This window comes from Bacillus rossius, chromosome 11 (assembly GCF_032445375.1).
Source record: "Bacillus rossius redtenbacheri isolate Brsri chromosome 11, Brsri_v3, whole genome shotgun sequence".
Classification (NCBI taxonomy): Eukaryota; Metazoa; Arthropoda; class Insecta; order Phasmatodea; family Bacillidae; genus Bacillus; species Bacillus rossius.
Window position 1 is genome coordinate 41,092,780 of NC_086338.1, and position 16,611 is coordinate 41,109,390.

Sequence of the window (16,611 nt, forward strand, 5' to 3'; positions counted from 1 at the left end):
TTACTAGAGAAAATATAGTAAATTTCTACAAAACATTGTTATGGTTATTTTTGAATTTATGATTTGCGTTTTTCTAAACAAAGCTGGATATTTACTGTCGCGCTTACGAATATTGCAATATAATATTATATTACGACTTTTTTGTACAAGGGTACATTTTTAACCCTTGGAAAATGTAATAATATTTAGCAATTGGACTTCATAATTGTTTATTGTGCTTTTGTGCGTGCGCATTTAGTCGTGGAAAGTTATACAGGGAAATGTTTATAAATAACTGTAACTAATTCAGGTACTGGGACAACCCAAAGAATAAATGCCCGGGCAATAATACAATCCCACATTTGCAGCGATTTGCTTTCGTGCAAATGTACATATTTACAAATATCTGTAATTTTGTGTGCATGAATATTTCAGTTTGATTGAAAAAAAATTACAGAGTACTGTCTAAGCTTTCCAGTATAAGAATCAACAGTGTTTCAGTCATATATTGGCTGTAACGACGGTAAAGTTATGCTTGACGAGCTGTCAACAACTTTGCAGATGCAGCGTTCCTAACGAACTATATAATATGTAAACATGGAAATTTTTATAGTTGGTCTTTTATGATCTACAGGCCAGTGCGGACAAGACCTACAATAAATGCAGACTGACAAATACCAGATTAGACAAAACAAGGTTGGTTACCAAATCTGTTAAACCTCTTACCTGAAACAGGGACGGAAAAGTAAAAAGAGGCGAAAGAAGTATAGGAATGTATGTCCGGGCACAGACGCCGGCGCTGGTGACGGTGCCAGATCAATGACAGACCGACCTCTGACGTCACGGCGGCCATCTTGGACTCAAAAGTTCCTCAAAATGACTAAACATTCCTCAAAAATGACTCAAAATTTGTAAAAATTTCCCGTTTTTCAGGGAAAAAAATTCCCGTCTTGAGGGAAAATTTACCGTTTTTAGACCTTAAAAATACCAGCGGCTAGAAATATCCATATTGAGGCTTAAGCATCCATGTCTACAGCTTCCGATAAGCCTCTGACGTCATCATTGAATATGTCATCATGTAATAAGACGTCACCGTTGCAATTTCCGTTACGGCAGCCATCTTAAAAATCATTATTTATTATCCGATTTTAATGAAAAAAATTAAATTTTTTCATAAATAGCTTTTTTATTAATTTTTTAATTTTTTCATTAAAATAGGATAATAAATAATGATTTTCAAGATGGCTGCCGTAACGGAAATTGCAACTGTAACGTCATATTACATGATGACATATTAAATTATGACGTCAGAGGCTTATCGGAAGCTGTATACATGGATGCTTAAGCCTCAATATGGATATTTCTACCCGCTGGTATTTTTAAGATCTAAAAACGGTAAATTTTCCCTCGAGACGGGAATTTTTCCCTGGAAAATGGGACATTTTGAGTCATTTTGAGTCATTTCTGAGAAATTTTAAGGAATTTTTTAGTCCAAGATGGCCGCCGTGACGTCAGAGGTCGGTCGGTCACTGACCCGGCACCGACACCAGCGCCTGGCGCCTGTGCCCGGACATACATTCCTATACTACTGGCGAATCGAATCACAGCCAGTATTATCAGTCTGTATAGGCCTATAAATAGAGATAGGTAAATTTCGCGCATTCATTTTGTCGCAAGCTAGTATGAAAACATTTATACTGTTCCACTGAGTTCATTTTTGGGCGATAGTTATTAGCTACCCCTCTGCGATGCCCAACTAGGAGAAGAAAAAAAAGTAAATCAGGTAGTGCTGATCAACTAGGATAAGAAATCAGCCAAAGGAAAAGCAAACATGGGTTGAGCACATTTAAAACATTTAATTCTATCCTGATTCCAGATTAATTCACGAAATTTCCGAGTCCCTACATAGAAGTAACGTGAAATCAGTACGTGTGTACGAAGGTTCGTATTTACTTTGTCATTTTCTCAATTTTCTAGAAGTGGCCATCCAAACCTCATTAAAAAATATATATTTCCTTCTAGTTTCCCATTACCAAGCAAATAATGATAAATCAGCATTTATTAATACACACAGAGATTTTCAGTAGAGTAAAATTGTGCTTAATGCATGAAAAATAATTATATATATACATATATATACATATGTATATATATACATATATATGTATGTGTGTGTTTGTATGTATCATTGAAATATAACTATACTTTGAAAACGAAGTTTTTTTGCGAAACTGAGATCTCTCCAAGATAAAGAAGTTTGTTATAAGTTAGTAAGAACTACACATTAACGTATTTATATGTTTTTATCATTAATTTCAGTTAAGTGTAGGGTATTTTTAGCTGAAACCGATTTACGTTTTTAATATTCAATTGCTGCAAGAAAAAAAACCTCATAATAATAAAACATTAATGAAACCTGCCAGAATTTGTATAATTTTCATCCACATATAACTTCACAGCTAAAGTATTACATAATAATTAAAGTTGTTTGCGTTGATTTTTAAAAATTATTTTCAGGCAATTAATATCAGCTGAGAATGTGTCAAAATAATTACAAGAAATGTTTTATGTATTTTTGAAACATAAATACGGTTCCATACGTTTCAAAGCTGTAAATTTTACAAATATTTTTCTTTATTGATCAGTAAATTCAGCGATATGAGTTAATCTTTATGAAGGATCTTATCAGAGGATGTGGCTATGACAATGCTCAAAAGATTGGTATTGTGAAAAATGTGTCTAAATCAGGATTAACACAATATTAGATTAACTTTTCTTTAAAAAATGTATGTTCCCTCTGCCATAATGTTTAATGCTAATGATTGTACCTACAACTAATGGTAACCGTGTATTAATTATTACATTTACCGGTACTACAAATAGTTATTACGTAGAATGACCACTTCTTAAGTTGTTGCGAAATGTGAACCACAGTTAAAGAAAATACATTAGGTTTGAAAATCATGTTTTATATTTCATATTTTACAAAGAATTCAATATAATAGTGACATTTACTCATTCAGTATAATATATCATACAAAATAGAAAAATGAGAAGAAAAACCATAGGCTATAACTGATAGTAGAAACACAGTTTATATCAGCATAGAGACCAAAAGACACGTATATTACTAAAACATACAAAACAAATAAATAACTATAATCAAAATAAACAACTATAATCAGTTCTTCGGAATTCATTGTAAACAATATTTTAAAAGGTATGTCTCCACAGAATTAAAATATAAACTTCAGATAAAATTATAACCTTATAAAAACTCATGTACAGTTACTTCCAAAAAAAAATTGTTTTCTTTCGTTTAACTTAATGTTTTCGATGTTAGAACAAATTTGAACACAATAGAACATTTTATGGCAATCGTCTAGAGTTTCAAAGAACAAAAATATCTTACTTCAATTATATTTACATTCATTTATCCCTTGCTTCCTTGCTTTTTCCGGGTCAGTTTTTGACGTCTTGATTGCTGTTTCTCTGCCAAGCTTCTTTCAGCTTCCAAAATGTAGCCTGGTTCTCTAATGGCTCTGTCTATGCTTTGATTTGGCACCACTATCTCAGGCAGAAAACACCTACGATAAAATCTAGTCAGTTTCGGCAACATTTCTGTTTCCCGCATGAGCTCATCTCTTTCTACTCTTTCTACTTGTAAATTCTGACGAACAACAGACATTACCATGAAGTAACAGTATTCGCGCTATGTATGTTTAAAGTCCCTTGCAGCTCATAAAAATAAAGGTGTGAACGTTTAATAATTAAACTTCCGTTTCATTGACACGTGGAAAAAACTTTCTTTTTCTTATTGCAGTTTCTTGGAGCCCTTGGTCAAGTCCGTCAGGGATAGCACTGAAATATCCGTATTAGAGATCCAAAAATAAACCACACTTCTGTACAACTAATCCGGTTTGTGCTTGAAACCTCTGAATGGCAATATGCTCATTGCGACCACCGTACTCCATTGCCAGTGTCGAAAACGGGGGCATGTAAAGTAGGTAACTGTTTAACATGATTTGAACAGGACATAGATTCTTTCCGGCGACAAACAACGCCAAAATTACTGACTTTTAACCGCACACGTCTCATTTTGTGCCATAGCTCACAATCAGCTAGCATTTTTGTTCGTTTCACGATATTAGTTCTTTCTCCAAAAGTGACTTGCAGTGATTCGATGTAATCAACATTAATTACATAAGTTGTTTTGTCACAGAAATAATACTCCTAAATATACTAACTTGTGCACCTGTTAGATGTCAGACATGCAATTATAACATGACAATAATATACATTTTTAATACTATTCATTACTATTAAATAAAAATAAACGTTAATTATATAACGTTTTTCAGTCACATTATAGTAAATATAAGACGTGTGTATAATCACAATGGCAATCCATCGGTGAGTGGGCAAAGGCGTCACCGAAACTCAGAAATTCTAAATTATTACTACTTTTAACGTAAATTGATTTTTACATTAAATTAAAATTTTTAATAAAATGTTTGTTTTACATAGACGTATAAAATAATTTATTCATGGTAAAATTTAAAAAATGAATAACATAAAGCATATTTTACAGAAATATTTCGGGATTGTTTTCTCAGTTCCTGTTTTATAATCGATTGTCGCTGAAAATAAGTGCCAGCTCGTAAAATTGACAGTAAAGATTACAAAAAAATTATAGACAAAATTGCATCCTAATAAAAATGGTATTTATAGCTGCATATAAAAATCAAAATTGCCCCGCATGCATCCGCAATTTTACGGCTAACATTGTCACTAGAACAAATGTGTAATGTATCATTAATACATTTTCAAACTATAGGCTTATTTTTACGCATAAAATGAAACGTTAAATTCGTTTGAAATGGTTCTAGAGCAAATATATTTAACAACTCTTACAAATGTTAAAAATTAATTTCCAGTATTCTGTTTTCAATAATATTTTAAAAGTTTTACAGTATGTCAAATATAAATGTCTCATATCCGTGTATATATAATATATATATAACACATGTACATACTTTTTATTTTTAGCAGTAGGCCTACGTGCCAGAATCATTTTCTTTTTTTGCGGATTTCTTTCGCTTTGATAATTGTGGCCGTTTCTTGAGACATTTTGTGCTGCCGATAATCGCACAATGCGTACCAAGACTTGATAAATTTCATTGAATAAGTCATACGTAGTCGAGCGTCACACTAATACTAAAAAAGAGAGAATGAGTGACCTCGGTGAGACGCTGGCGCCAAACACCTTTCCCCATCCCTTCCCCTCATGCAAGGTAGCCGAGGGCGCAACTAACCACGGGCCTCAACGCCATAAAAAAAATTTATTACAAAAAGTTCTAATTGACAGAATGTGAGTGTCGCTATATTTTTTTATCTACTCAGGTCTACCAATAATATCACAGTTTGAAGCAAACCTTCATAATGTAATAGTTTGTGCGTCTTCAGAAACATTTGCATTTTCAGGAGAAGCCTAAACCTAAAGATAGCAAAAGCTATTCTATGTTATTTTTTAAACTCGTTATTAAAATAAAAATTGATCAAGTATGTGTAGATATTCAGATAGGAATTTGAGATCTGTGTCACAATAAATGTGAAGTTAAAAATTTTAATAAACATTTGGTTTAGACAGGATTGTTTCGATGAAGCGCCGGTGTGCATAACAGTGTGACATAAAATCCTCCTAAATTATATACGAAAAAACGACCACAGAAAAAGCTATTTAAAATAATGAACAAATTTAATTTGTGAAGACGAACTGCGCGAGAACAATTTATACTGTTTTTAATACATGACCATAATGCTATCAGTTTTTGTTTTTATTTTCTGTCCTGTAAAGAGTTAAACACTAACCAGTGAAGTTGTAAATGCAGAACTGTCAGAACTGTCAGTACCTCGCGCGCAAGGCGTGACAGATGACTAGCCCGTGTTCGTCTCCCTGGCTCACAGTCGCGAGGGGTGGGTGACCTTCCAGGAAGGAGCTGGCAACATGGCAGCCTGTCTCCGCCACCTAGCGCGTCATCCTCTTCCCCCCTGGCACCCCTCGCCCACAACCACGTGCTGGGCCTCGCGGCCTCAATGTTTCCATTACAAATAATCATCCTGTGACTATGTTTTTAAAGATAGAGTATCAGTCCCGCTGACTTTTTTAAAGAATTCAACTCAGTCAAGGTTCCAGTACAGCCGTTTAAGCGATTAAATGAATAGCCTGAAAAATATGATACTTTGAATATTATATCACATAATATCACCATCTTGAAATAAAAAATTAAAACTTTTAAAGATATAGCGCTGTTAAGGTCTTCGAAATCTACAACATAGCTTTTGTTTGACGCCGTTTTCACAAAAATTGTAGAAATCGCGCGGGAATTTGTTTTGCATGTAAATGCCTATACCGCGGCCGGAGTGAATTTGGTTGAAGCCCGGCCTTAATACTAAATTATAGAGTTAAAATTCAAATGCTACATAATACAGTGAAATTCCGTCACAACGTACTTCAGAATAACGTATCTTTCAGTTCAACGTATGATTTTATATTCCCGCTCAAAACACCAATGTAAACAATGTAAAAATATTTCACTTTAACATTGAAAACGTATCCTACCTTTCAATACAATGACCATTCTTTTCCAGTTATCAGGAAAAGTTTACATAATAGTGTTTGCGCAGGGGTTCTTTAATATAAATGTACATTATGATTAATTTTTATCACTTTCAAGAATCGTTAACAAGTATAAAACGTAAACAAACATTGTATCAATGATTCATAAAATTATAGTACAGTATAACGCGCCATTCGTCCTCCATGGATCACACACTTTAGTACACGAGACGATCTAAACAATCTATTGCTCTCTCGCCGCTCTTCAAGACAATTTTTTTTTAGCTGCGCCATCTTTTGGTTATTTATAGAGCACGTTTTAAAAGTTTCAATTACCGCAGATACAAACGTTAAATAAAAATTATATTTTAACTTATATACAAAATAGAAAATCCAATAATGTTAATTTATGCAGGTTAATTTTTGAACTGTTTGGTGTCACATGGCCGACACACTTTCATTGTTTTGCCATAAAGGTCGGAATGTTGCCTGGCACAGCCATGCTCGCGACGCGCGCTACTAGTGCGGAGTTATGGTTATCTATGGATGAGAGGTTTGTTTACGTTTGATGTGGCACGAGGCAAACAATATTGTTGATTGAATATTTTAATCAGGATGGATGGCCAAAAAGATTAAAAGAAATGTAAGCAGTTTACTTTGAAGGAAATGTGTAAATTTTAAAAGAAGTTGACAGGGTTGGGTCAGTAGAATATGCAGCGTAGAATATGTATATTCTACGCGTATATTCTACTGTAGAATATGTAATGTAAAATATTGAATTTTCTACATATTCTACATGTATAATACTCATCTTTTTACAGCCTGCTTTTAATGAATGTCTTTGCGTACATAAATTAACATGATACGATTGGTTGTCAAATTTACTTATAAGTTTGTAATAATAAATTGAAAGTATTCATGAAGGAACAAACACACTATGTTTCATCTAGTGATACTTAACCAAAATTACATACTATATATACATATAGTAGATAGATTACATTATGAATAGTCTTTAGAATTTCTCAATATTCATCAGAAGCAACATCATGCAGTTTTAGCATGTGGTAGACGTGCAACAACTTCTTGGAACGTTCAAAGGTTAGTCGGTTCCTCAATGGACAGTGAACGAAAGACCAGTTACTAAATACTCTCTCCAACTGTGCTGTAGATGCAGGAATACCTATATAGCAGTTTCAGAGCTAGTGTGCTGAATACTGGATGTTTTATTGACTCCTTTTGATTTTAGTGTTGTGAACACACTTCCTGCTGCCGAACTTTTGAAATTGGCCAAGTCTTCTAGTCCTTTTGCATCAAGTTCATTGAAAAGGAAGTCTTCTACCTAAGAGAGAAAAGAGAATATCAAATTGAAATTCCAAACTTGTATTTCAGCAAAAATATGAAACACTACTGACTAAAAATAGATCTTTAGCTAAGACAGAAGCTTATGTAGCTAGTGTAGCTTTATGTTTATATGGAACTGAAACATGGACAATGAGGAAAATGGAAAAGAAGTATCTGGAAAGGTTTGAAATGTGGTACTGGAGGAGGATGGAAAAGATTCGGTGGACAGATACTACTACTGGACGTTAAGCCCACTTCCTTCTCCTTTATCTACCTACCTCATCATGTTGTTCAGTTGATGGTCTTTTCCCTCTATGTACTGGATGCAACAGGTTTGCAGCCATGCCATGTGTAGTTAAAGCATATGCTCTTCTTTTGTTAACCTTTTCTTCAAGATGTGGATAACCATGTGGCTGCACTTGTGTTAACAGGCAACACAAGTGATATTCCATTGTCAAGAAATACACCAGTTGTTGAAGAAAAATGTGAACCTTCGAAAAAGTAAGAATTCATTGACACGTGTCCTATACCTATAGAGTTGTACCTTTTTAATAAGTTTTTCCCTGTTACGACTTTTAGTACACACTTTGATGAATGTGTTGACAGGGATAGTAGACCGCGCGCGACCCCTCCCGAGATGAGCTGCTCAAGCCCAGCGCTGGTGGTGTCGCCGCGCCTTGCCCGCGGCACGGAGTTCTCGGTGACGCACGGCGACGAGGGAGTTGTGGACCGGAGCTCACGGGTCTCGGGAACCCACGGAGAAGTAAGGAAACTGAAGGAATGGTTTCTGCGAACTTCAGATCTGTGATGTCATCCAGGGGTTGGTTGTGAGAGAGGAAAAAAAAAAAAAGTGTAATTTGAAGATTGAGGGAGAAGGGAGATAAAGGGTGGAGTCATTGGTCGAAGGGTTTGGCCAACAGCCAGTCACAACATAGAATTGAATAAAAATTGATGAAGAGAGGAAAAAGGGGCTGAGCCACTGGTTGGGGTGTATGGGAAAGAGGGGAGAGCAGTGAGAAAATATTTCATGGGTGAGTTGTGTGGAAATTGTCTCTAAGAAATGTTTTTAGTTATATAACATAATAAAATACTGACTACCAGATTAAAAGAAAAGGTTTTTCCAGACTATTTTGTTTTTCATGACCACGTGTAAGCTTTTTCTTAACTCTTAGTAGCCAGCTTTCTACGCTTGAAGCAACCATGAAAATATGCAGAGCTGCCAACCATTACGGATTTTCCGTAATTATTACGGATTTAACACCGAATTACGGAATATCGCTTGTTTATTACTGAAACGAGGCTTTGTGCTGCATGGTAACGGAGAAAATTCCATTTCTGCTGCGCGTTTCGTGAACGCAGTTCGAATACATCGCGTGGTTGCGCAAATAACGGAACTAGTAAGTGTGCGCATGTACTGTCGAAATAAGTAGATTACATAATTCTCGTGTTTTGAAATAATAATGGGATGGTATTACGTCCGTTGTACGATACAACTAGTACATATTCTCGGACTTTTCGTTTGTCGGCTACTTACATCACGATAATTTTTGTACGGTACTTTGGCTAACCTGTGTTGTTTTAATTTATTTCTTGAAAGCCATTTTTTTCATCAGTGTTTTTGTCGTGTCTACAGACGTGAAATTTTTTATGTTTTTCGATAGTGTTGTGTTCGTCAGTGCCGGTTGTAGAAATGAAGCGTGTGACAGAACGGAAGGGATGACTGTAGGCGGCATATTGAATCAAAGAAACATGCAGAACATTTTATAGCCATGATGAGCAATAAATCTGTATCATCGTTTTTTCGCTACATCTGAAGAAACGAAAGTAATGAACGCATGGTTATTGTTTACAAGTTCTTGTGTTTGTCTTCTGTTGTTTGTTTACAAGACAGTTCTTATCCAACCAGGATAAAAGAAGCAAATAAAAAGACAGTAGTTCAAAGTTTAACTTTGAATACTTTGAATTGAAGAATAAAAATTTCCAGTAAAATTATTGACATTTCTTACATATTTTTTCGATTCATTAATTTGCATTGTATTCATATACTTACATAGGCCTATATTTTTCATTTTTTTGCATATTATTGTCTTTGTTTTATCTTGTGTGTGTCATAATTCCCCAGGAAAAATTTCTCGTGCATGATTTACGCGTACTTTTTTCATATAATTGTCATTACTGATGGGTGTGATTTGAGGTTGGCAGCTCTGGAAATATCACACACATGCGCACATGTGTATCAGTTTTGATTGCGTGTGCACATGTGAGCATGTATTTTTTTTATTAATGCTGATTGGATTAAACATGGCTAATTCTGAATGAAAGCCACATTTCTGAAAGTGAACAATAAAATTTTTTAAAATGTTAATAGTTTACCATTTTAACATTTTGGTGTAAATATTTGAAATTTGTGGTATCGTGAGAACAGTTGGTTAAGTTAGCAATATTTAAAATGTTGTAAAATAGTTTCATTGGTTGGTTAGGAATTACCAATTCAAGATGTAGTAACATAACATAACCAATTGCCCTTATTATTTTATTGTATTTGTAATTTAGCAAACCTAACCCAATCTGCCGTTCACGCTATTTTGAAGGTTTTTTTTTTTATGTAGCTTGGCAATTACATACCATTTTCTTTAGAATATGGAAGTCAATCTAAACATCTTTCCCATGTGCTTTAATTCTATAGTATGTGCTACGAAGCAGCATGCGTGAGCTGCGAACTTCGTAACTGTTCTGGCCTTGGAATTGACTGGTTTGAATCTAGGGCTTCCTGCTAGAAGCTTAAGGGCTAGTTTACCTTGCACCTACCGTGCTGCGTTACTGGCAAGTCATGTGGTTAAATTCAGATGTTGAGGTTGGCAGTGAAATACAAACACTAAGTTCATCTTTTTAAATTGTTTAGCTATGCCTTTGTTTTTATAGCACATTCGCATTGACAAACTTGTGTTCGAAGGTTCCTGTTAGCAGGACTGGACACGTCAACAGGCGGGGTTACGAATTGCAACAGCAAGGCTGGATTTATAAACCAGGCAAGTGTTCCAACAACGCGTCACGTTCGTTGCAAATATTTGATTTAAAAGTGTTTCCTTTTTACTATGCAAAACTTATACTAGACACCTGCGAGTACTCGAAATTCGAGTTTCGAGTCGAGTTTTTTAGTAATACTCGAACTCGAGCTCGTGTCTTTTCAACAACTCGAAATTCGAGCGAGCTCTACTTGCACTGTGCCTATAAAAAAAAAGACTCTCATTATATCGGAATAAAAGTCTTACAACACTATTATCCTTTACTTTATAATGTAACATGATCGACCATTTACATGAACACATCATTTTTACGTACCCGGGATTTACGAATTTCCGTGATTAATTTTTTTTACTTCTTTAATTTTCCGCATAGCATTAATGTATCACTTTACTGCTTTATGCGGAAGTATTTCCCGCTTTATGCGGAAACATTTCCCGCATTTTACTGTAAAAAGCGTTTAAATTGTCCGGGGTCTCATCATTTACGCCATTAAATGTGTGATATAAAGTCCCGTTTAAAATTTTTATGAAAGTTCCTGCCAGTAATGGCGCACGTAAATATAAATATGAAGAAAAGACAAATGAACAACAACTTACGAAGAAATATGGATGATGTACCATAACTACAGTACAATTCCAATAGTTATCTTAAGATAATTACCATAAAAGAACTAAAGATTCTTTGTAGATACCATAACTACTGCAGAAGCATGATAGTTACCACATTTGCACTATAGTTGCCGTAATAACCGAGATGTGTATTTACCGTGATGGTAATGTATTTATTTAGGACATATTAAAATTAAAGAACATTATTGAAAAAAAAAAGGATGTTAAATATTGATATGTACGGTTGGCACATGTTGCTAAGAAATAATGTGATCTGAAAGAATGCAGTACTACTACGAAAAGTGAAAAGGGTACTCGTGGATTTTTAGGTTATGGCAGTCTCTTTCGTTTTTCAGTAATATCGGCCGAAAATTAACAAGAGTATTGGAAGTTGGCAGAAATGCCGATTCAACTAAATATTGGCAAAATCGGCTTCTTCAGTACAGCTCTACATTTGATGACATGAGTAAACATATTTCAGACTACAGGACATTGAAAAAGACTTTAATTTCCATGTAGGTTTATTGTGCGTAAGTTTTTTTGCATGTGTAAATTGAATTAAGTAAAATGCTTCTATTTTTATTACTTTAAATTGATTAAACTTAATGACAAGTTACAGATATTTGACACTAATTTTGAGATTAAACAATTTGGTAAATATGTAGAGTAACGGTATATGCGGAAAAAAATGCTAAAAATCCGAAAATACTTTTATTCTATGCTCTTTCACTTCCTATTTTCAAATCAACCGGCGGAGATAAGAAATTCCAAATACTTTAGGAGATATACAATTTTTTAATTTTGAACATGTAGAGTAGCGGTATTTGCGAAAAAAAAATTCTAAAAATCCGAAATTACTTTTATTATATGTTCTTTCACTTCCTCTTTTCATTAAAACCGGCGGAGATAAGAAATTCGAAATACTTTAGGAGCTATAGAATTTTTTAATTTTGCAATACAACACCTGTACAACCATTAGACCGACGCCATTTTTGTTATTTTGCCGTGTGTTCGTGAATGTTTAATAAATAAAATGGTCGATTAGGTCAGGTCAGTTACATTATTAATACTTTCAAACTAAGCGGACATAAAAAATAATGTGAATTAATTTCAATGGTTCTTTAGTTTTAAAGTATTTATAATGTAACTGACCTGATCTAACAAACCCGGACAAATGATTAACATTAACAACTCACGTAAAATATTTTTGTTACTTATTACTTGCGCAACAATATCCAAATAAATAAGACTTTAAAATTAGAAACGTTAAAAACCTACCTAAGTTGGAGGCGGGTACATTTCCTTTGCCATTAGAAGGAAATGATGTAGTCGTTCACCTACGTCGCGATACCTCCGACGGAACATTAATAAATAAATAAATAATCACGTATTGGTTCATTTGAATACTGGCCAATCACGGAACTGTCACGTGACAAAATTGTCCAATAAGAAACATAATAGATACTCGTAAACCAGAAACAATGTTGATCGCCGCATGAATACCCAGGTATTGTGATGAAAATTTAAAAATTCGATATTCCTAAAGTATTTGGAATTTCTTATCTCCGCCGGTTGATTTGAAAAGAGGAAGTGAAAGAGCATAGAATAAAAGTATTTTCGGAATTTTAGCATTTTTTTTCCGCTTATACCGCGACTCTACATATTTACCAAGAATTTTACTAAAGAATTCCAGCCACACAGGTTGCCAGCGAGAGACGCTTCTCTTCTGCTGTAAACACCATCTCCAATCGTAGAGCTAATTTAACTCCTGAACGTGCAGAACAAATTATTTTTCTGCATGATAGATTGAAGAACAGAATTTAATACTCTATGACAATCTCTCTCAGAATTTTTGTGCCGAAAAGTGGAAATGTTGAAACAATGTGAATGTACTTTTCAAACAACATGATTTTTGGTGCTCAGTTAGTTGAAGCTCAGTAAGGACTCCAGAAAAATTGACAAGGATGAAATTATTCCAAAGATATGTTACATTTACACAAACATATACGTACTTGTAAACTGTGGTTATGTTAGTTGGATGATATCAGTTACTAATGAACCAATGGAAACAGGTTAGATTCAATGGAAAACATGTTTTTTTTCCTAGCAGTGCAAATTATAAAAGCACTCTGTAAATAGTTACCCAAAATTAATAAGCCCACTTCATTTTAATACTTTATTCAAACATTATACCTACTAAGTTTAAGGTAAAAATAATTTCCCAAAAGTGTAATTGTATCACAAAAGCTCAAGCTTCGAGAACTTTCAAGTAGGCTCGCTCGAGCTTGGCTCAAAGTAAAATTCTTAGGCTCGCAGACCTCTAATGTAGGTCTATCTATTTAGTAGGCAAACAATGATAATGGTTTCTTTTTTTATTTCCATATTTTTCTCAAAAGTTCTCACATTTTATTACTCCATCACAGTAAATTTATGTGCAATAAACTTAAAAAAAAAAAAACTCGAACTCGACTCGATACTCGCGAGTATTTTAGCAAACTCGCTCGAGCTCGACTCGAAGTGAAAATCTTCTGCTCGCAGACGCCTAACTTATACAGGTGAAAAATGTGATGTGTATAAATACAAATAATGTGCACATAACGTGCACACAATATCTGCATCTTTGAAAGTTTTTGGAACACTTCACTTCAAACAGGGAAGGAGAAAAAAAAGATGGAATGCAAATAGTTGGAAGTTGGTTGATGCTTGCATTGCTGTGCGTAATTTTTAAACTTGGCCTAAGACAGTTGAATAATTTGCATGCACTTAATTTTTTTGTTACAGGCGGGTACCAGGTGGAGTGAGTTGAGGTGATGACTGGAATGCTTGGGAGGGAGAAGGAACATTGAGTGCCCCACTCCTAATTCTCTGGAAAGGAATTTTTAAAGGATGCTACAGTGCTGCAATTTTTGTTATGTTGGAAATTGCATAGAATTCTTTCCAGTGATTTTGATCAAATACAACAGCAATTGTGAAATTATTTATAAACATTTAGAATGATAGTAGTGTGTTTTTCAGTACACAGACAAATCTTACTAATACCAAAATAAAGGGTCCGTAAATATGGCACTTTCTTATTATGATTTTAACTTTGTGATTAACAAATTTTAATAATTTGTAAAGATAATCAAATTAAAGTTATAAATATTATACACATTATCAGAAGATAATTTTAAGCAATAATAAAATATGTAATTTTTGTACTGTACTACTCTTACAACATATACGTAAGTTGAAATTACCTACAAGGTAACATATCTTTATTTGTAATTACTATATACTTTCTAAGATGTTTCTTCATCGTACATTGAACTAGAATATGGCATAAGTATTATTTTAGTTGAAAAAGAAATAGTGACTTATAATTTTGTGATATTTGTACAAACATTTAATGTTTTTCCAGGGGGCAAAAAAACTTTTGTTTTACACGATAAGAAAAATATTTTGTACTAAATAATATGCTTAGCACTATAACTCCTATGTAATTTCTAGGGGCTGTGAAAATATTTTGTATTAATGAGTTTTGTATTAAGGTAATGAGGTTTAACTGAAGTACTATTGTGTACTTATTTTTGAGTAAAGTGGTTTCTTAAATTGAAATGTACAAAATTTAAAATTCATAGTAGTTAACTGCATTCTGTGTATGTATTGCCTGCTGGAAAATCACTCAGGCTCTCTCGCATGTCAAGAATGTTACAGAGTATTACATATTTTTTAAATTATTGTTGTTTGGTAGTTTTTCATATTTGGTTTTATTTTGAAATTATGTTTGAATTGTTTATTTTGTTGTTTAAATTGATTACAGTGTTTTATCACTGTTATTTTAGGATGTCAACATTTGAAAAAAAAAATTCTCACATAAACGTTGCATGATGTTTATGGTCCTGCTGTTAGATTCATGGTCTAGGTTGTATACGTGACAGGATAAAGCACCGTTCAACAGCATTCAGTTTTCAAGTTGCTGTCGGGCAGTTTGGTAGTTAAAATGGAAAAATATAGTACTACAATTAAAATGAACTGGCACAATATGAATTTCTATCCAATATGGTCAATGTTTTTTAGTCTTGCCCTTTGATCAATATATGTTACTTTTACTGTGTAAAATGTTGCCCAAGATGTTTTCTTTCCCATATAAAACTATGTCTTTTAAAGTTAAAATCTATATTTAGTTATGCTTTCCAGCTCATGTTAGGGTTACAGTTTTTCTCTCTCTATTTAAAGTTGAACTAAATAGGGGTTTGTTGCATGATTTGCTTTTTAATTATACATACTATTCATGCATTGTGTTTTATTATGAAAAACTTTTCAATTGAGATGTTAATATAAAATGTGTGATTATTATGTGATAAAAAACTATGGTTAAGAGTAATGGTACATTTCTAACATGTGTGGTCTGCCAAGCATCTAATGTTTGTATTCATTAAGTATTTTAGACACAGTGTCCTATGAGTAGGTGATAAATAATACTTATTTGATAATGAACATGTTCACAGAAATCATTGCTTTTTTAAATCTTGTGACAAATTCCTTATTATTAATTTATGTTCACTTGTGTAGTATAAATAAATATAAATTTTGTTTTGAACAGGAAAGTTGTTTTATCTTATTAATACCCTGGTTAAGAAAATTCTATTGTATAAAACTAGGAATGAAAAATTTTGATGTTGGACTTAGGGCAATATTTTAGGTGAAATTTAAGGTTTTTAAATTGAATTTCTGTACAATTTAAGATAATGTGGAGACATTTTGGTAAATTTTAGTTCATCTTTATGTGAATTTCAACAGGAGATTAATTGTGAATCAACTTAATTTTTCATAATATAATTCAAACCAGCACATTGCCTAGTGGCAACAAAATAAATGTTAAAAGTAAGGTAGTCATGTGGGTTTCAAAATTTAAATTAATTGAAATACTTAAAATATTACAACTTTAACCCAAAAAATGCTGAATAGGACAAATATAGCAGCACAATTTGCACAAAAATACTGAAAACAGCACTAAATGTACAAATATTTCCACAAAAAATGCTGTAAAAA

The 16,611-nt window shown here is 33.4% G+C and overlaps 1 protein-coding gene across 6 annotated transcripts in view; it reads left to right on the forward strand.

Moving 5' to 3' along the window:
* The window catches only part of LOC134536862 (uncharacterized), a 53,243-nt gene extending 37,077 nt beyond the window's left edge, over positions 1-16,166 (forward strand). For all 6 annotated transcript variants that reach the window (XM_063376902.1, XM_063376903.1, XM_063376906.1 and 3 more), the window contains 4 exons: positions 8,374-8,443; positions 8,549-8,705; positions 10,896-10,973; positions 14,362-16,166. In XM_063376902.1, the coding sequence (XP_063232972.1) occupies positions 8,374-8,443; positions 8,549-8,705; positions 10,896-10,973; positions 14,362-14,388 (332 nt within the window). In that variant the 3' untranslated portion in view covers positions 14,389-16,166. The remainder of the gene's footprint in view (positions 1-8,373; positions 8,444-8,548; positions 8,706-10,895; positions 10,974-14,361) is intronic.
* The last annotated feature ends 445 nt before the right edge of the window (positions 16,167-16,611 follow it).